The sequence below is a fragment of the Trifolium pratense genome, linkage group LG6 (genome assembly GCF_020283565.1).
Source record: "Trifolium pratense cultivar HEN17-A07 linkage group LG6, ARS_RC_1.1, whole genome shotgun sequence".
In the NCBI taxonomy this organism is placed as follows: Eukaryota; Viridiplantae; Streptophyta; class Magnoliopsida; order Fabales; family Fabaceae; genus Trifolium; species Trifolium pratense.
In genome coordinates, this window is record NC_060064.1 from 7,084,229 (window position 1) to 7,105,035 (window position 20,807).

At 31.7% G+C, this 20,807-nt stretch overlaps 2 protein-coding genes across 2 annotated transcripts; both read left to right on the plus strand.

The window, feature by feature from the left end:
• The first annotated feature begins 10,803 nt into the window (after nucleotides 1-10,803).
• On the plus strand, nucleotides 10,804-14,711 carry LOC123888723 (sulfite exporter TauE/SafE family protein 4-like). The gene is made up of 12 exons (XM_045937868.1): nucleotides 10,804-11,162; nucleotides 11,273-11,432; nucleotides 11,734-11,934; nucleotides 12,042-12,103; nucleotides 12,195-12,243; nucleotides 12,376-12,431; nucleotides 12,549-12,635; nucleotides 12,726-12,776; nucleotides 12,952-13,191; nucleotides 13,489-13,582; nucleotides 13,837-13,977; nucleotides 14,101-14,711. The coding sequence occupies exons 1-12, from the start codon at nucleotides 10,989-10,991 to the stop codon at nucleotides 14,181-14,183; spliced, it is 1,398 nt and encodes a 465-aa protein (XP_045793824.1). The 5' UTR covers nucleotides 10,804-10,988; the 3' UTR covers nucleotides 14,184-14,711.
• Nucleotides 14,712-16,768: 2,057 nt separating this feature from the next.
• LOC123893009 (60S ribosomal protein L24) lies at nucleotides 16,769-18,721 on the plus strand. Its single transcript, XM_045942925.1, has 5 exons — nucleotides 16,769-16,866; nucleotides 17,509-17,584; nucleotides 17,702-17,803; nucleotides 18,066-18,214; nucleotides 18,405-18,721. Exons 1-5 carry the CDS (start codon nucleotides 16,856-16,858, stop codon nucleotides 18,556-18,558), a joined length of 492 nt encoding a protein of 163 aa, XP_045798881.1. The 5' UTR covers nucleotides 16,769-16,855; the 3' UTR covers nucleotides 18,559-18,721.
• The last annotated feature ends 2,086 nt before the right edge of the window (nucleotides 18,722-20,807 follow it).

The following is a 20,807-nucleotide window of genomic DNA, read 5'->3' on the forward strand; positions in this document are numbered from 1 at the left end:
TTCAGGAGTTGTCTGATATGACCCACTAGGGTGGGTATGTTTCCATTAAATTTACTTTTCTTTAAACCACCACAGCCAGCCATGTCCAGCCTATTATTCTAAGATCCATCACAATTGAGTTTCACCCACCCCTCTGGAGGTTTTTTTTCATCCAATGAAAGTAGTGTCATATCGATTACAACTTCATGGATTGTTGAAACACACTTCGATCTCTTTGCCATCTTCATAACCACATAGGTAGGGTTAATTGGACGTTGAAAACCTTCTTAAAAAATTTCTTTGTTTCTCTAGGTCCACGAGTACCAACATGCTACCATGAAAGTTGATGTCCAATCTACTTCACACACTCCATGCATATTGTTGGTAATGTTCCGGAATATCCAATCTCTGCAAGATAAAGAGAAGAAATTATAAAAATTATAAATCTGAGCCATACTTGGGTTGCACTGGTGCAATCTCGTAACACATGGATGGCAGTCTCATCTTCTACTCCATATTTGTTGCATAAAATACCAACACCCCATTTGCTCATTCGGTAATTAGTAAGGGTGCGTTCATGCGCAACCATCCACATAAAAGTTTGAATTCTATGTGGTGCTTTCCAATTCCAAATGGCCTCCAATTCTCAATCAATAGCATGAATATGACTACGTTGCATGTTGTAAGCACTTTGCATAGTGAAGTGTCTCGTGTTTGTTCCTCCCCACCCAATTGCATCTGGGCCATCCAAATCATTAGGAGCAGGAATGGCTAAAATCTGATTAGATGTGTTCGTTATCAAATTCCCAGTCAAAAAACTTTGTTTCCAATCCTCTGTCGGATTTAGAACATCGCGTACATTGAGGGTAGTATCAATGATAGTTTGGTTGCTGGAGTTATTATCAGCAATGTTATATCCAGTAAAATCTTTTTTTCAAGAGATATTAAAACGAAGTGCGTGTTTCATTTTAAGCATTTTAATCCAATTCCCGTTGACTCTGACTCACACGGTGGAAAAGGATTTAATTGGCCAATCACAACAATTTGCGATTTGTTTGGATAATTCCTATTAATTGTGACTTATGCAATTTCTTTAAATATATTTGGAGAAAATATATTTATATATTTTTAGGTGAGGGTGACTAAATAGAAGACCAAATATTTGTGTCCATTCAAATATTTCTCTTCTATTTTATTTTATTTTTTACGTCAAGAACGGTGCATTTTCTATCTAAATTGAGTCAACATTACCCACCTCATATCGGGCCAACAAATGGGCCACAATATAACCTTTTGTTTAATCCATATAACCTTTTGTCTAGTCTAGTGTAAACACCCTAACTATTTTTATGAATAGAACTTCTTGTCAAGCTTTATATTTTCGATTTGTCCTCAGATTTTCATCCAAGACAACATTATGATCAAAACGTTTACAAGGCAAATACTATAAAATGAGATTAATAATTACAAGATATTGTAATATATAATAAGGATAAAAATTACATATCTATTAATGAATACCCTGTAACTCCAAGGCAAATAGATTAGTCACCTAGTCATGGTGGGCAGTCACAAAAACTAAGGAAAATAGTAAGCTAAACTAAGAACAAAAGAAAATTAATTAATTTTTTATTGAAACTTTGAAAAAATTTACAAGTGAAGCTTGATTTTTATAAGAGTAATAGGTCATATTAATAGTCGAAGAGTTCTTAATTTCGTGAATCTCAATAGTTATGGGAGTTTTATTACAAATAATGAATATTTGAAAGTGAAATAAAAAAAAAAACACTGCTGATTTTCTTTGTCGGAGATCTGCCACAATTGTGGCCAGATCAACACGGGCCGTGACAGAGTTTTGGCACGAAAGTCTAACACTCTAATTTTCTTGGCACGGCCGTGGTGAGACCCACACGGCTTCTAGTTTGCAATTTTATTAAGGGAGATCTTCCGATTATTCTAAATCAAGTTTTGGTCTATATAAGGCATCATACTATGCATCAAATGCACTCATTTTTTTATCTTCCAAACATTAGGTCCTAAAAATACAAAATAAAGAAAAACAGGTAAAACATTTGTTAAACTTTATTAAAAACTTAATTTATTTAAGTAAAATACTACCGGACATTATGCACATTTTAGTGTGATAGAGTAATTTAAAGAGACATTAAATGCCCTTACTAACAAGAGTTCCTCTAACATAAATATCTTCGTTAAGATCTCTTCATAGTAGAGTTTGAATTCTGAGGTATTATAAACTTCCACACAATCTATCTAATAAGTGCTAAAAAGTAGTTACTTTTCATGCATAATTTAAGTACTTATTAACTTGTTTTGCAAGTAATTCAATAGAAAAATTCAACTATTTGTAAATATTTGTTTGAAATAGTAAAACAGCCATTTTTTTAATACTATTTCTACCAAAATTTAACCATTTTTGTAGGAAATTAAAATTTTTATGAATTTGGACCAAAAAGAACAAGAAAATCTGATCAAGTCGAGTCGCCAACAAGCATGAAGCGAGACATTCGTAAGGACGAGACATGTTTTCTCAATAATTTAACTTTTTCTTGATTGATAATTGTCTTAATTCTATAATTGTGAAGGTGTAAAATGTGCACTTTTAATTTTTTAGATTTTTTACATATCCTAAGTACTATAATTCAGTGCTTTTCAAATTTAAGTGTTATAAAATGTTCATTTAATTTTCTAAAGATATTTACACAACCGGATTTCATAATCTAAAGAAATAAAGTGCTAGCTTCAAATTTATAGGATTTTTTAACACTTAAATTTCACAATTCAGGAGTGTAAAATGCTTTTGCTAAAAAAAGAAAGTGTAAAATGCTTGCTTCAAATTTTTAAATATGTAACTCTTTAAGCTCATGTCTCTATACCCACTTAGTTGACAAATAACATGAGCCAAGATAATAAGGCTTCCATGCTCACATACTAAATTTCATTCCAAAACATATATTTGTCCTTTTTATTCCTGCAACCTCACACCACACATCTAATTTATTTGAAGGAGGTGTTCCTTGTCGAAAGATGCTTGGGTCAATTCTTACCAATATAAATCATATAATTTAATGAAGCTCTTCCTATGAACACAAATATATACTGCTTCAAAAAACAAAAAAAAAAAGAACACAAATATATATAAGGCTAATTGAAATTTCAAACACTAATATAACAAAAATAGAAAAGTTAAGAGGTCATTACACTCACATTAACCCATATAATCAAGGAACAGAGCAAGAAAGGGATCAACAGAGGTGGTTACAGTTCTCTCTATTTTTTTTTAAAAAAAATTTATACTAGTATTTATTATTATATTGTTGGTTTAATTTTACGTTCGATCCTCTTATTTTATTAAACTCAAGAAAATGATGCATTTTTAAATTGGGCTCTATTTTTATATTTGTTTTTCAAGATTCCGGTAGATGTTTTTCCCCCTAAAATGATTCTTTTTTACTAAAACGGTGATTTATTATCCCCAATATTGAATTCAATAATAAACTATCTCTTTTGAGACTAGACTTCACCTTTTATGGCAATGTATGTGTTGAGACCAAAACTACAACAAATATGAAAATAGAGGGACAAAAAATTTTGACTTGAAAAAGTGGTCCATAAATGTAGATTCACAATATTAACTTTAAATTTATCTTATTTCTTGTATATGTTGTGCATTTCAAATTTTGGTTTTTTTCTTACTAACTTTTCTGGTTCATGCGTATGGAGAAAATTCGGTTGAGAGGGAAAGAACCCACCTTGTGTATCCTACAGGTTTTTCGACGCAGATTAGTAATTGCTAATGACAGTAGAAACTTAATATCAATATCATGGTAAAAAAACTATACTTTTAAACTCGGCGCCTCTAGTTTTAATCCCAACCTCCATCCCTACGTATAATTGAGTGAGTATCACGTCACTTTAATATTTTTATTCCTCAAATTTAGTCAATAGTAGTACGAAGTTGATTAACTTTTATTTTTTTTTCTGTTTCTATTTTGTTAAAAAAAATAATTTAATCAGCAAATTTTATTAATGGACAAATCCTCTAAACAAAAAGTTTAAGGGATTGTCAAAGTAAGAACAAAGAAATGTAAGGTGAAGAAAACACGTTAACCAAATATAAGACACAACAATAACCACACCAATGCACCCCTTACAATAGTTTGAGCACATATCTCCAACACTAAAAATCAACAAGACAATACCAATATAAGCTAGTTTAAATGCTAACCACCTTGTTAAACCAGAGCAAACCAAGGATCAACTAAAATCAATCAAAACCACCCCTTTTAAAATCTATCACAAGCAAAACCCACACACCAACACCGAGACCTCTTCCACAACAAATTTGTCACATTAACACATATCATTTTTATGGGTCGATCACTTTTGATTCGAGATCAAGAGTTAGAGTCTAATAACATCTTCGTAGGTCAAGTTGATGTCTTCTATGGTGGTCTGGAGACTGTGGAGTGTTCTCTAGCTATCGTTCTTTTTGGTGTGCGGAGACTTGTTTTGGTTTTTTTTTTTTTTTTTTGTGTTTCAAGAGGCTTGTTTCCAGCTCTTTTTTTTTTCTTTTGTCCCTTATATATCATATTCCCTCACCTAGCATATTTCATGTTTTGTTTGAGGCTTTCTAAAAAAATTTGATGTTTAAAAAAAAAAGGACGTATTTTCGTCATACTCAAAACTCCATCTCCACCATAAAATCCAAAACCTCCAAAACAACATCACAAACTCTATACATCCCCGCAACAGTCACAATCAAGACGACCGCTCCAAAACCAAATAAAACTCAAACTATTCGAACACCTCACCAAACAACAACACCAGGTTGAGGCCGAGCTGAAACATCTCTTGCTGATAGTTAAACACCCTTGTCAAATCAGACCCTTCTGAAAAAAAGAAGAAAAAAAATTACCTACTTAAACAGATATGTGACACGATATACGATACAACACTGATAGGCAATACGGGAAAATTTTCAAAATTTTTAATACGATACGGCCCGGATACGTTATTTAAAAATTAAATTTAAAATTAAATATATAAATGCACAATACATAAACATAACTATAATTGATAAATGCACGTATGAGAACCGTCCATATCAGTCCAAATAATGATAAAAAATTAACATTAAAATTACTCAAAATGAGCAAACAAGTGACAATTACATATCTTAAGTTAAGTACTACCCAAAAAGGGATGAGATAGATAGCTCAACTGGTTAAACTAGTTGAGCTAAGAGTTAAGGAGTTTGAGAGAGTTCAAGTCCTGGCAAGAAGAAAAATTAACATAACAATATAATATACTAATAATTTGCTTACAAAAAAAAAGTACTACCCAAAAAGGACAACACGAATTATATAAGTCTCCTCTCCTACGTTTCCATCATCAGAGAGCATTAATTGTCCGATACTAACAATGTAATATACTAAGAAAAGAATGAATTGTTTATATGACACAGATTCCTAAAAACATTATTTACCAATGCCTTTGTCGAAATTGTTTTATTTTAAAGAAAAATATGGGTAACGCAATTGTTCAAAATAGAACACAGAAATTTTTTTATTTCCATATTTCAACTTTTTTTAACATCATCTTATAAAAAAATATATAATAGAATTATATAATGTGTGTGGTGACTAATATATGACTTTGAAATTGTTCAGAGGGAGATACAAACAGATCAACTATAACAATGTGTAAGAGCTACTTCAACAAGCTTCGATAAGAAGGAGGAACAACCAGTGGCGGAGCCAGGAAAAAAAATTCGGATGGGCCACTAATTTTTTTTTTTTTTGAAAGGAAACCACTAAAATATTATATAAATTAAATATAAAAATTTAAATTATAATAAGCATAAAATTAATTATCAAAAAGTTTAATTAAATACCTTAAACATCAAGTGTATTGATACATTGAAATTTTTAATCATTTAATCTATTCATACATATAAAATTGATTTTTTTTTAAAATTAAAACAGAAAAAAAAAAAAAAAAAAAAGAAGCAAATTTTAAAAAATAAACAGGAAAAGGGGTAAAAATGCGGTAGGCAGGCGTTGAACCAGCATACTTCCAATCCCATGGTCACAGACTAGCCGCTGAGCTGTTTACAAGAATCCTTAATAAATCACGCGAGTTAATAATATATAGTATATTTCAATATTTGTGTAATTTTATTAGAATACCATGGGTATTTTAGTAATTTCCATTGAGTTTGGGGTGGGCCATGGCCCTGCCTGGCCACCCCTGGCTCCGCTACTGGGAACAACCTTTCATGAGACGCTTGCATTTTATTTTTGTGTAAATATTTTAGTGATAATATTTGTAAGGCTCGGTTTATTTCAAACTACAATTTATAATATTAATTTATTTTTTTTGAATTATATCTTGAATATTACGATAAAATCTATTACATAATTTTATATATTTTATGTTATTTTCAATTTCATTTAATTTTTTCATTTTCAATTAAAATATTTTATTTTAATTTTGCTAAAAATAGCTATTTTTATTTTTTTAAATATCAAATACAGTTTTTACCAAAATTTCGTAGGTAATGTGCTAACACATGCCAGTCTGTGGCTGACACAAATGCATTCCCTACGAAGTTTGTCGGAAATAATGTAGGAATAATCAACTTTTTACCTACAAAGCTCTTGATAGGAAATATCGTCGGAAATGTTACGTTTCTTAAGAAAATAGGCATTATTCTCACGGATTTTTTTGTAGGTAATGAGGATTTTTGTAGTGGTTAAATATTATTTCTCATTTCTGATTAATATATATGCAATGCAAGCAAATATTGAACACAACCACAGGCCGGAACAATTAAAAGAAATCTTATCAACAAATTATGAAAAGTGTATATCTTATTTATTTGAGTTAATTGCTGACATAATAAGTACTTCTAATATTTGATTTTACTTGCTGACATGAGTGTACTTCTGATATTTATTGTTTATGAGATTTTGTTAAAATAACTTAAAACATATTTATAAACTTTTTTTTTGTCGAATAAGTATTTTAGTAACTAAAATTTTACCTTTTAAAGTGAAAAAATAAAAGTATTATAGTTCCAACTTCGATCCATGTATATTACATGTAATGTTCCTACCAACTAAGTTATGCAGGAACTATATAGACTTTTTTTGTTGTTGTCATGTACGTAGTCTATAGTGGATGACTGAATATTTCACCCTTGTTGTTGTCATGTACGTAGTCTAGTGGCTAGGTATTTCACCCTTAAAGTAGATAAAATGAGATGATCGGAGTTCAAACTTCAATCCCCTACATATATAATGCAATGTCCTGCCAACTGAGTTAAGTTCACTGGATAACTATAACTGTTTTTGATAGCTCTACAAAAATACTTATTGAAATAAAATTAAGTTATAGCTTACTCCATTTATGAAGATAACCTAATTAGTTTATTTTCATCTTTGTTATAAAAGTTGTTTATACATAAACTATTAACCATAAGCCGTAAAATAAGTTAGAGTATTAGACATTATACATAGACTCCATTTTAGCTTATAAAAAGAAAAATACTCCATTAATTAATTAAAAACAAAAGTGACAAATGTTCTGGATCTGTAGTGCCGTTGTCGTGATCGTAGACATGAATTGTATTTGTGACAACAGAGACACTTATGGTCACCTGCGGATAATTGTCGATCGATGGCTGGAGGAAGACAAATTGAATTAGTACTCAAACCAAATATAGTGCATGTTATCGTTTTATGTTTTTCTGTCTCAGCCATCAATTTGACGATTTATTATTACTAGTTGCTCAATTTTGTGGTGTCCTACACTCACGTGAAAAAGATATACAGTAGTATATAATATTGTATTGTTCCATCAAAAGGAAAAATAATGTTGTATCGTATTTAGGCAATTTAGGCATAGACAAAACTTTCCATCAATTGGTTTTTTTAGGGTGGGCTAAAAAGTGTTTTTAAAAGAAAATTAAAAATAAAATTAATTTTAAAAAATAACTTTTTATATTTTTAAGGTATTGAATGCACTCCTTCAAAAAAAAGTATTAAATGCACAAGTTTTAAAACAAAATTCTCTTATTAAAATGTTTAACTAACATCTGGAATCTGAAGGCACTATTTAACTTTTTTTTGAAGGTTTCGATTCTTGCATGGAGACTGTTGAGGGATAGGTTGCCAACGAAGACAAACTTGGTTACTTGAGGTATCATTCCAGCGGATGCGTGTTATTGCGTATCGGGATGCGGCGAGGCTGAATCGATACATCATTTATTTCTCTCTTGCAGTTTTTTTTGGTTCTCTCTGGTCGATGGTTCGGACTTGGATTGGTTCTATGGCGATAGACACTAACAGCTTATCTGATCACTTTGTTCAGTTCACTCAGTCAGTAGGTGGTCAGCGAGCACGACGATCCTTTATGCAGCTCATTTGGCTCGCATGTGTCTGGATTATATGGCACGAGCGGAATCACAGGTTGTTCAGGAATACGACTTCTTCTTTGTACCAAATGCTAGATAAGGTCAAATTGTTTTCTTATTGGTGGTTGAAGTCGACGAATGTAACTTTAGTATCAAATTTTCATTGTTGGTGGTCGACTCCATTACTTTGTATGTGTTTCCATCGATTGTATTTCTTTGATACTCTTGTAAACTGTTGTGGTCTCTACTGGCACACCTTGTGTTGAGGATATCACTGGTTTGTTTCTCTTTTATATATATATATATATATATATATATATATATATATATATATATATATATATATTCCATTTTGGCCTATTCAAAAAAGAAAAAAACTTTTTTTTATACCAATATGGCTTAACTTGAGATAAGGATTTAATGCGCAATTACCGTTAAGATGATATAAACAGTTAATTTTATTAATAAGTAATATAGCCAGTTTAATCTCTATTATAGACAGCTTAATCTCTATTTGAAGTGTTTTTTTTAACGATAATAATCTCTATTTAACAGTTAGAATACAAAATTGTGTAAAAACTACGTGTTGCCGCGGTCAATCTGGATCTCTTGACTTGCAAATCAAAGTGTTGTTAAGAAAAACTTGCGAATTTTGTCAAAAAGCAAAAAAAAAAAAAAACTTGCGACTCAAATTCTAAACACTTCATTTATTTACTTTAAGATAAAATTCTAACTATTAGACTACTTAACAAAATATATATAATCCTCTGATCTCAACTATAAAAAAAAGTAAATATACACATGACTGAAATTATTGTCTTTTCAATAATTGAAGTTGGCAAACCACGTTTAGAGAACAAAAAAATTCTTCTAAATTTATGATTGGTGTACTATTTGAGTCTTTTGGAGCATCTCTAAAGATATAGAATTCTAATGAACCCACTCTATGTTTTTAAGTCGGTAAATCAACATAAACTCAAATTTATGATATTTTGCTCAATTTCTACTTCAATATAAGTTTTTTTTTTTTTATATACAAAGGCTAGGGCAGTGCAAAAACATCAATTGTAGAAACTTGACATTTTAACTATGTTGGCATCCTAAGCATCACCAATTATTTGCATGACCACATACAAGAATTTATTGAAATGAGCAGCTGAACATTGGAGGGGACAAGGCCAAAACACAAGAAAAACAATTAACTGAAACTAGGGACATTCTCCCACCAATGATCTTCATGAGAATTTAAACTAAAATTTGCGAGCTTATCAGCACAACAATTTCCTTCCATAAAAATATGAGAAATTCTAAAGTTCATAAGAGATAAAAAATAAATACAATTATACCAACGATTTATAAGTTTCCAAGGAATTATATGGTGATTATTGAAAGCATCCACCACTAGTTTAGAGTCGCTTTCCAGCCAAAAATATGCCAATTATTTTGATGAGCAATTTCAATAGGATGCACAACATCCATTACTTCAGCAAAGAGAGAAAATCGAATACCCAAATATATGCTAGAGCAACCTTTCATTCCTCCACTTAAGTCACAAAAAATGTCTCCCGCTGAGACATGACCTGGGGATGGCGAACCCCTTGTTGCACCATCTACTTCAATATAAGTTGTTTAAGCTATATCAACTCCATATCTCTTCAATATTATTTCATATTCTCTATTTTACTTATTCACTTTCAATGTTGATATGAATTTGTAAAACAAATTTAATCAAATACTAGTATAAGTTGGTAACTCTATTTTTTTATAGTCTAGTGGTGAGAAATTCCACCTTTAAAAGATTTGAATCCCGACTTTTACATATAACATACAATATCTCTGCCAACTAAATTAAGTTCATGCGAAATGTAAACTATAATCTATAATGTTAAAATATCTATTATTTTTTTTAAGGATAAGGTGAAATATACTTGAATGATAATGTACGTCTCTACGTCCATTAGTTTAGATGTAGACAAAAAAATATTTATAGTATTAGATGTAGACACAAATTTATTTTAATTTAAATATATAGTAACATGTGGTTCGATTCAATTTTAATTATTCATCACCCAAATTTAACTGGATTTCTTTTTATCAAATCGGTTAGCAACATCTAGCTAAACCTCTTACTTTTTCTTCTTTGTCCAGCTCTTGAGGAGGTATTCGGCCTACTAAAATGCTTAATCTAATTTGGGGGTTAATTGACGCGAGACTTAATAGGGAATTCGATTCCTCGTAACTACGATCAAAATGATCTGTAACTTAATGCTAAAAGTCACTACAAACCGAATTAAGCGATTAAATGAGCCGAAAATTAATGTTTTTTTTTTTTGGTGATACGTGCCGAAAATTAATGTTATTGGTGAAAATAAAAATATCCATCACACAAATTAAACTGTGATTGTTACGACTCGACAACAACTGATATTATTTTTTTGTAGCTTGGTGGTGGAATATTTGTTATGAGTAGTTTGAAAAACAGAGGACACATGCCATAACATCACTCCCTCTCTTCTCTTCTCTTCTCTTTGGTTGGTTCCAGAACAGAGAAATTCATTCACAATTGACCACAATGTCCATTTCCACCAAAACATTCATCATCTACCTCGTATCCGCTTTCTCCGTTGCAATTCTCTCCGCTCTCTACCTCACCAATGGCCACCACAAAAAACCCTCTCTATCTCTTCCTCTCAATAACAATAATCCCCTTCAACTCTATGGATCCAATACCGATAAAACATGGCCCGTATGTCATCATCACTTAACATATTCATCAGGTACTTATTTTCTCGAATAATTTCTTCGTTCTGTTAAAACATTAATGCTTTGTTTCTTTTGTTGTTGTGGTTTCTTCAGGAATTGAAGGCTGGTTGGAGACTTGGTTTGGCTACAGTTATTGGTTTTCTAGGATCTGCTTTTGGAACCGTTGGTGGTGTTGGTGGTGGTGGCATTTTTGTTCCTATGCTTACTCTTATCATTGGTTTTGATACCAAGTCCGCTGCCGCTCTTTCCAAATGTAATTAAATCTGTTTTCGACTATCAAGCACAAACACAGACACCTGACACGACAACAACATGACACTGGCACAAACACACCGATAACAATTTGAGAAAATGAATATAATTTTAATTGAATGTAATCACACGTGTTCCAGTGTCATGTTGGTGTGGTTACCAGACACGTCTTCAATCACAAGTGTCTGTTTTAGTGTCATGTTGGTCTTGATACCAGACACGCCTTCGATCAGAAGTGTGGCAGGTTTTTTTTTTTTTTTTTGCGACTAAGTTTTTGTGTTGTTGTTGTTGCTTTGATTTAGGTATGATAATGGGAGCATCAACATCTTCTGTATTTTATAACCTAAGAGTTCGTCATCCAACAAAAGATGTTCCAATATTGGATTATGATTTAGCTCTTATTTTTCAACCTATGCTTATGCTTGGTATCACTGTTGGTGTTGCTCTTAGTGTTGTTTTCCCTTACTGGCTCATCACTGTCTTAATCATTATTCTCTTCATAGGTTTCTTACTTTTTTCATACTTTTCATTTTAATCATCACTTCTTAGTTAGTTGAAAATTGAAATATTGACCGAATATATATAACTTTTTTATTTTCTTTTTGGACAGGAACTTCTTCAAGGTCTTTCTTTAAGGGAACTGAGATGTGGAAAGAAGAGACTCTTCTTAAGGTAAAATTTTCACAACTTAAGATTATGTATATTCTATGAAAGTCATTAGAAGATACTAAATAGCTTTTTCTCTTTGTTTTGTTAATTACAGAAAGAAATGGCTAAGGCACAAACAACTTTTGTTAATTCTCGCGGGGAACGTAAGAATATCTTATCTATTTCAACTTTATGTTGGATTCATTAGGTGTATTAGTATTTTCAAATTAATCAATAAATGAAAAATATACAAATCTGCATCCATAGTTGGTAACTTTATTTCCTGAATTATGCAGTTCTAATCGATACGCTATATGATCCGTTGGTACCTAGAGAAGAGAAGACACCTATGGTATTAAAACTTCTTAGTTTACACAAACTTAGAAAACTTTCATCTACTTGATGGTTGGTAGTAGTAGTGGTAGTTGTTAATTAAATTGACTTTGTTTTTTTATGTTTCTTAAAACAGCAAATATTTTGTTCCAACCTTAAGTGGAAAAGGATTTTGGTGTTAATGGTTGTGTGGGTTTCTTTCCTACTACTTCAAGTCATTAAGGTTAGTTTCTCTATATTATTTCATTTTTACATCACAAACATGTTTAATTTTTATTTTGTTTTTCTAAATCTATTTGATTTTTGTTTGCAGAATGGTGTAAAGGTCTGCAGTGTATGGTATTGGGTTCTTTTCTCCTTACAGGTATGTATGCTAATTATAACAACAATTCCATAAGCATAATTTGTTACTTATCATGGTGTGGCCTCAATTGTGGTCACAGAAGCATCAGAAACCATGATGTCGCGATCCAAATCTTGCGGTCCTGTACCTTTTGGGAAAATCTAGCTTACAATGCACTTTTTTCTTCCTGTTTCAGTTTCCTATTGCGCTTGTGGTGTTCGGCTATGAAGCAATGAAGTTGTACAAAGATCACAAGAAAAGAATGAGTACAGGAAACCTGGAATGTATCTGTGAAGCTTCAATTGAATGGACTGTGTTGCACATTGTGTTTTGTGCACTTTGTGGAATCTTAGGTGGGACAGTTGGAGGGTTACTTGGTTCTGGAGGTGGATTCATTTTGGGTCCTCTTCTTATTGAGATCGGTGTCATCCCTCAGGTACGTATACTGATATTAGTTGTTTAATTGACAGACATTATCGATGTATACAATTTTACACTTACAACCAATGAGAGACTGTAATTTTTCCATGTCATACCACTAATTTTATAATATCCTTACAAAAGTAGGATGGTGCGGAAAAATAGTGAATTTGATTGGATGTTAGTATAAAATTACTTTACACCGACAGCTACATGCATATCCTTTAAATGCACATTTCCATGTGCATCATGACGCAGTTTGATTTCAAGCTAAAAATTTAAGCAATTTAACTTCTTAGGATTGAATTTGCAGGTTGCTAGTGCAACGGCAACATTTGTGATGATGTTTTCATCATCATTGTCTGTGGTTGAATTCTACCTACTCAAGAGGTTCCCCATTCCCTACGGTACCTTTCGTCAACCTTAAATATCTCTTTCTAATTTACCATTCCTTTTCTTAATTCTCAACACTGTCTTGTAACTTGTAAGAGTGAAAATGAGAGGACCATATACAAATTAATAGACACTGCAAGGAATTTATTGCACAAACTCATTTTAAATTTAAAAACAGTGAACTATGACAATCTGATATGTGATGTGTTCTGATTATTATATGAAAACATGTCTATAGCTTATTGTTGTGTTTCTATTTGTTTTGCAGCGTTATACCTCTTCACAGTGTCTGTTATGGCTGGCTTTGTGGGACAGTTATTTGTAAGAAAATTGCTTAGAATTCTCGGAAGAGCCTCAATCATTGTATTCATCCTCTCAGGGGTCATTTTTGCTAGCGCTCTCACCATGGGTAAACCAAATCAAATTCAGTTTTGCACGCGCGCGCGACCACACACACACACTTGTTTTTGCACAAGTTCTAGTATAATTATACATAGAAGTAGCAAATGTAATGTAACCCTTTTTCTTTCAGGTGTTATTGGCATTGACAAAAGCATTTATATGATCCAGAACCATGAGTTTATGGGATTTTTAGGCTTTTGTAGCAGTCAATGATTTGAGCAATGGAGCCAAAAAAAGTTGAACATTATGGAGTCAATGTGAAAAAGTTTGTACAAAATTTTAAGGTAGGACAAAGTAAGCATTGTTGATGAATGTTGTTCAATACCTAGTTGACCAACAATAAGAAGATCCATTTTCTTCAAGTAATCCTAATAAATAAGGCTACTTTGTCCTATAGAGTCTTTGAAGCAGCACAATTTGTAGTTAAGTGTTAACTACTTGTTAACACTTATCTCATAACAGTGCAGCATTTGTGTGATATATTTTTTCTTTTGAGAAAAAAAATGTTGTGTAGTAGTCATTCAATGAGTCTGTAATATATGACAGAAAACATGTGTATTCATTCAATGTTTATGTTTCTATGTGGCCAATTGCTTGTTGGCCACATTTAAGGTCATTTTCAATAAACAAGGTCATTTGTGGTTGACTGTTAGCTACTCGCTAACACTCATCTCATGTATAATTTCTGTTGGCAAAAAATTGCAAATTATTATATAAATTGGGCCTACTATTTGTTTGGAATTGGACATTCAAATGTTGGAAGATTTTTTTTCTGCCAATGAGTTCATCAGACTTTAATTAGGATTATTAAGTAAGAAGTAAAGAAAAGGACTGGCTAAACAAGTGTTTTTAGTAGTTGGTTTAGTTTGAATACGTGATTAATTAATCAAGTTGAAGTTTACTACTACAAAAAGATTCTTTTTTTTTAATACATTTTTTGCTAATTCTTAGAATTTGAGTTTAACCTAACCCAACCTTATAAACGCTTCACGCTCTGCACAATTCTGCAGTTCTTCATGCTCTGCACAATTCAGCAGTTCAATTAAACTTGAACTAAGTTCAATTAAACTTGAACTAAGCTATGATACCATCATAAAATTTAATTTGAGGCTAATTTAACCCTGTAAAACCAGTCCGTAAAGGGAAATTTAGACTAACTTATCTCATAATAAGACTAATCAATATTTTTTGGCTTAGCCAATCATGTTATCATGCTGTGACTATGCGGTTGGAATTTTCTTGTACAAATTCACATGTATTATACAAATTTGCCGTTGGAATTTTCTCAACCAAAAGACATTGATTGCAAACATAGTAGTTCTCAGTATTTGGCATCACATACTCATCATGCTGGTCCCTCAAATTTTCACCGTTCAAAGCTATTTTTCCACATGGCTTGCCCAATAATTTCAATAATGTGATGTTTTATAACTAGAAACATCATATCACCTCATGAGTAGAGTGGCATCTTTAACATGATATTTTATTTTTGCTACAAAATGCTTGATGCATTAGATAGAGATCTAATTTGGAAGATTGTGGAATGACCTAGGAGTTAAGACTCACTTAATTTTAAATGTTATCAAATAAATTTATTAGACTTAAACTTCTTCAATATGTCTAAAGAAATTCAATGATGTGGACGAGTCTAACACTAAAAAAAAAACACTTAATTTGAATAAGATGAGATCTGATTGATCTAATCTATAGGCTAAATAAAATACTCACCGTCGACATGTTAGTGTAGATAAACTACATGCATATTTTGAGCTTAATGATTGTTTAATCTTTGAATTATATTGATTGCTATACATAGCACTATAGTCTAATAAAAATACGTGGTTGCTTGATTAATATTGATCAATTGGATCATATCATAATTCTATAAAGCACATATATTTGTTTGGTTTGAACTAGTCAAGTTTTTATTATGTACAAAAATAAGTGTTATGTATCAAAACAATATATAATGCTCATCTTTCAATCACTGAAGATAGAGAAAGTCTTTGATTATAAAATTGTTATCATGATAGAGATTATATATTACTATAATTTATAAGGAAAATGTTTTTTTTTGTTGAAGGATTTATAAGGAAAATGTTAGCAGCTGTGAAGCACACATGTCTCAAATAAGTGTATTAAAAAACAGATGGAACCGCAAAAAATGTATATTTCATCCCTTACTTCCTAAATGTGAAACAAAATTGATGATAAAGCGGTGGTATAAGATGAAATTCAATCCATCTTATTCTATTCCATTGTTATTTTTATAATACAAACAATGAAACATTAATTTATTCTATCATTTCTCATTCCATTTCATTTCATCAATCAAAACATAATCTAACAAAAATTTAACATCACTTATAAAAGTGTATATTTGAAGACAAATTATAGTTAATAAATATCATGTATATTTGAACACTTTATGTATATTTTTTGTAAAAAAAGAAAGTAAAATTATGTATATTTAGACATGATTTGAAATTTGGATGATTAGTGGATAAATATTTACAATTATATTTCGTTGAATGTTATATCAATCAAACATGATAATATAATTGTGTCTAAAACATGATTAAAAATAAATTTTAACCATCTAATTTGTTGTTTTAAAAAAAAAAAAAATCTAATATGTTAATTGTGTGTCAAATAACACAACTCATTCAATTCAAGAATAAAGCAGGGGGTGAGAGAAGTAAATACAGGGTCTTACACACAGTATCAATCAAACCACATTTTATAGAGTGGGCTATTTCAAAATAGGCCCAATTCGAAAACGGACCGTAGTAACACTTAAGTAAAGAAACCACGTAATTGAGGGTGTAACCAGAAACGAAACATTCATTTTCGGATTTTAGGGTTAGCAGCTTCCACCAGCAGCCATGGTTCTCAAGTAAGGATTCATCTTTTCTTCATTTTCGTTGATCATTTACTTTCATACAATCTCAATTTACTTTCGTATCTGTTAAAAATTCTATGTGATTTGTGCTGATTATTCATCTATAGGATTTAGCTGTTAAATCGAGATTTAAGCTTATTGTGTTACATTCAGTATCTGAGAATTTGATTGAATGCATGATTTTAGTAGGCTCTGGCTTCTAGATTCTGGAGATTTTTTGTTATTTAATTTAGGATTAAGATTAGAATGTGATAATTATTAGTTCTAAAATAACTTTGTATTAAACATTTTCAAGTACAAGGACAATTTCAACTAGATATACATTATTTTGTTTATTTTATATTTCTTGTTAGTTCGTTACTTAAGATGAGAGTTTGCTTGCAATTTGTGTTGCTGAAAATATTGACATGACTTTGGAACTGGCTCCTAATACAATTTCAATTTCTAATAGTATAAAGGGATTTTAAAACACCTCTGAGATGATTAGAAATTTATGAGACTTAAGTTGTTTAACTTTAAAGATTGTTGGAAATAGTAGATTATGTACCATTCAGGGTCATTGCATTTTGGTTTAATTCTATGTTTTCAATTTATTGCCTTCTAAAGTGGAAAAGTTAATTGAAAATTTGATTTCAGAACTGAACTCTGCCGATTCAGTGGCGCAAAGATCTACCCAGGAAGAGGCATCAGATTTATTCGTAGTGATTCTCAGGTAGAATGTTGGATTGATGCATTTCTGTACTTAAAATACCTGTGTTGTGTTTGCTACAATCACAATGTGTTCAATGTTAGTTGTACTGATAAATGTTTTGTTTTGTTGATTTGACAGGTTTTCCTGTTTGTGAACTCGAAATGCAAAAGGTATTTCCACAACCGTTTGAAGCCTTCAAAGCTCACATGGACTGCCATGTACAGAAAGCAGCACAAGAAGGTCATTTCTTAACTCTTTAACTGTTTTGTTTGTAATGTAGATTGAACAATGTGGCAATGTCAAGATAAACCAAAATTAAGCTCCTGAACATGTTGAAATCAAAATTTTCAACGATGTACCTTGTTACAATGTGAAGATGTAGCAGTTACTTGCGTTGAACTTTACCTGATTGTACTTCGACTAAATTTGTTACAAAAGTAATCAGTTCACATTGTCTCCTTATTTAATGCAAGTTATTTGATTTTATTCTTGTGATGTGCAGGATATTGCTCAAGAAGCAGTGAAGAAGAGACGCCGTGCTACCAAGAAGCCATACTCCAGGTCCATTGTTGGTGCTACCCTGGAAGTAATTCAGAAGAAGAGAACTGAGAAGCCTGAAGTTAGAGATGCAGCTAGGGAAGCTGCTCTTCGGTGTGTTTCTTGTTTATTCTGCTTACTATTTGAGAGCTCTGTTTCTAGGGATTACCTATATTCTAACATGTTCATTTATTTTTTACATCAGTTATGTAATCTCATTGAGGTTTTGGAGTCTTATTTTTATCCGCTTTTGTTTTCTACCTAATATTAATGTCATATCTAATTATCTGAGTCTATCCTGCAGTGAAATTAAAGAGAGGATTAAGAAAACAAAGGATGAGAAGAAAGCCAAGAAAGCAGAAGTAGCATCAAAGGCACAGAAATCCGGCAAAGGGAATGTTCAGAAGGGTGGTTTGCCCAAGGGTCCTAAAATTGGCGGTGGTGGCGGGAAACGCTAAGTGTTCCAGTTTTGGCTTTAAATTTAATTACATTTGGTTTGAAACTTCTGTACGGATATATTTCTTTTTTGCTTGAGTAGACTTTTATATTACTGTTTTACAACACTTGTGTTTGGAGCTTCAACAGTACTTGGTTACTGAATGCATTTTGCTAGTGGTGCTATATTTTTTTTTCATGACTATTTTTTACTCTGTTCCTTATTTTTTGCGCGAGAGTTTGACTCTTAGTACCAATAAGCTCAAATAAACATGTTTTTGGTCACATTTGGTAGTGGAACACTCAGCGTCTTTAGAATTAAGATATATTTTTCACTCGTTCGAAATTCGAGTCTTAATGGAGCCATTTTCTGATACGGAAGAGGGCACCTCGGCTCGACATTCTATCCCAAGGGTGGGCGGTCCTAAATTGTTTGAAGAGGCACACATTACTCTCTGCTATGAACATCCTGAGTATAGATCTTAATTCTAAAGAGTGAAGAGAAATTAGTTGGAAGGGAAAATTGAAAAGAATATGCTTCTATTATTTGGTTCTTGTTTTATCAGGAACCTGAAATTTATTGTCTTTAAAGGTGGGGAGGGTAGATGAGTCTGAAAGAGAAAAACCTTTCACTGTAACATCAAATAAATGTTTTGAAGAATTTGTAATTTTTCCACTATCATTTTTACCCCTCTTCTCCCAATCAATTACTTACTATTTTGTGTTTGTAAATTCGAAACCACATTACCTTGAATATTTGAGCATCACAATCTTTATCTCTATCTAGCTACGTATAATTTTCTTCCGAATTTCTGCACACTCATTTCGACTATATGTGAACTAGAGGTTGTCCGTATAAACATGTTTGAAATCATACGAAATGTTAGGGTTGATGTTTAGTTTTATTCTAATCTTCAGTCAATTTTTTATTTTTTTTAGTAGAATCAGTCAATATTATTACCAGGGCTCTCTTGGGACATTTCTCCAAACACTTAAAGTGCATTTTGATAATAATCTATCTAACCACATAAATGAAGTTTTCTCTCCCGACCCCCCTCATTTCTTTTCTACCCCCCAAAAATCCCATTTTGCCCCTTGCGGTATGAAAATTTTTTGCCAACAAACTTCGGTTTATATTAACCGAAGTTTTTAAACATGAAAAAAAAATTCGGTTTATATAAACCGAAATAACATATACCCCCCAAAAAGAAGGAAAATTTATGTGAAAATTCGTGTAGAGCTACCTGTGGTAAATTTAGCATATCTCTCTGAATATAGGTCGTATTCTAATGATTTTTAATCCAGTGTAAAGAAGACAAAATTTACTACAAGATTGACACCGGAATTATTAAATTTCATTAAGTATAGTATGAGAAAATCTACCTACAAGTTTGAGAAAAGTTTCTATAAAATGTTGTAGAGATACCTGTGGTAAATTTTTCATAGCTCTCTGAATATAAGTCGTATGCTAATGATTTTTGATCCAGTGTAAAGAAGACAAAATTTACTACAAGATTGACACCGGAATTGTTAAATTTCATTAAGTATAGTATGAGAAAATCAACCTACAAGTTTGAGAAAAGTTTATGCTCTGTTTTTGTACCAATACTCATTATTTGGTTAAACTGAACCAATTGGATAGTTAACCCTGAAAACAAAAATTATATTTGTATTCTTGACACCCTAAGCTTTCCAACGAGTGGTCGTTTACTCAAATCGGACATCGTTTAGTATTTCAAATAAATTGTGGAAGTTTAGGGTCTCATGCAGAATTTATGCAGGAAAGCTTGAAAAAAAATTGGAACACAATATTTCGGTTTATATAAACCGAATTTTTTTAGCATGACAAAAAAATTCGGTTCGTATAAACCGAAGTACCCCCCAAGGGCAAAAACGGAAATTCAGGGGTAGAAAAGAAATGAGGGGGGTCGGGAGAGAAACCATCCACATAAATTTGACAAACATGCTTTGGTGAAGGCCTGATAAGAAGATCTGAATGTAGGTGATCATAAACAAATACCTCCCAAAATTTTATGTTTTTTTCGTGGGTGTTCTCTAATAAAGGCCTTTTCTCATGGTAGTAGAGATACGAAAATTGCTTTTTAAGCCCTCTTATAATACTCCCAAAACCATTTCGATAACTGCAATACGAATTTGCTTATTTTGGTACGTAACTACCGAAATGGTGAAAATATGGCGAAATAACATTAATTTGGTTACTTTGGTACGTAACTACCAGAATACGCTTTGATTAGGTTTTTATCTTCCGGAA

Excerpts from the sequence above, each read along its gene's own strand:
- LOC123893009 (XM_045942925.1), top strand. Across the intron at positions 17,804-18,065 it reads ACAGAAAGCAGCACAAGAAG|GATATTGCTCAAGAAGCAGT; the intron begins GTCATTTCTTAA and ends TGTGATGTGCAG. Across the intron at positions 18,215-18,404 it reads GCTAGGGAAGCTGCTCTTCG|TGAAATTAAAGAGAGGATTA; the intron begins GTGTGTTTCTTG and ends TCTATCCTGCAG.
- LOC123888723 (XM_045937868.1), top strand. The coding sequence starts at position 10,989 with ATGTCCATTTCCACCAAAACATTCATCATCTACCTCGTATCCGCTTTC. Across the intron at positions 12,244-12,375 it reads TGTTAATTCTCGCGGGGAAC|TTCTAATCGATACGCTATAT; the intron begins GTAAGAATATCT and ends TGAATTATGCAG. Across the intron at positions 13,583-13,836 it reads GAGGTTCCCCATTCCCTACG|CGTTATACCTCTTCACAGTG; the intron begins GTACCTTTCGTC and ends TTTGTTTTGCAG.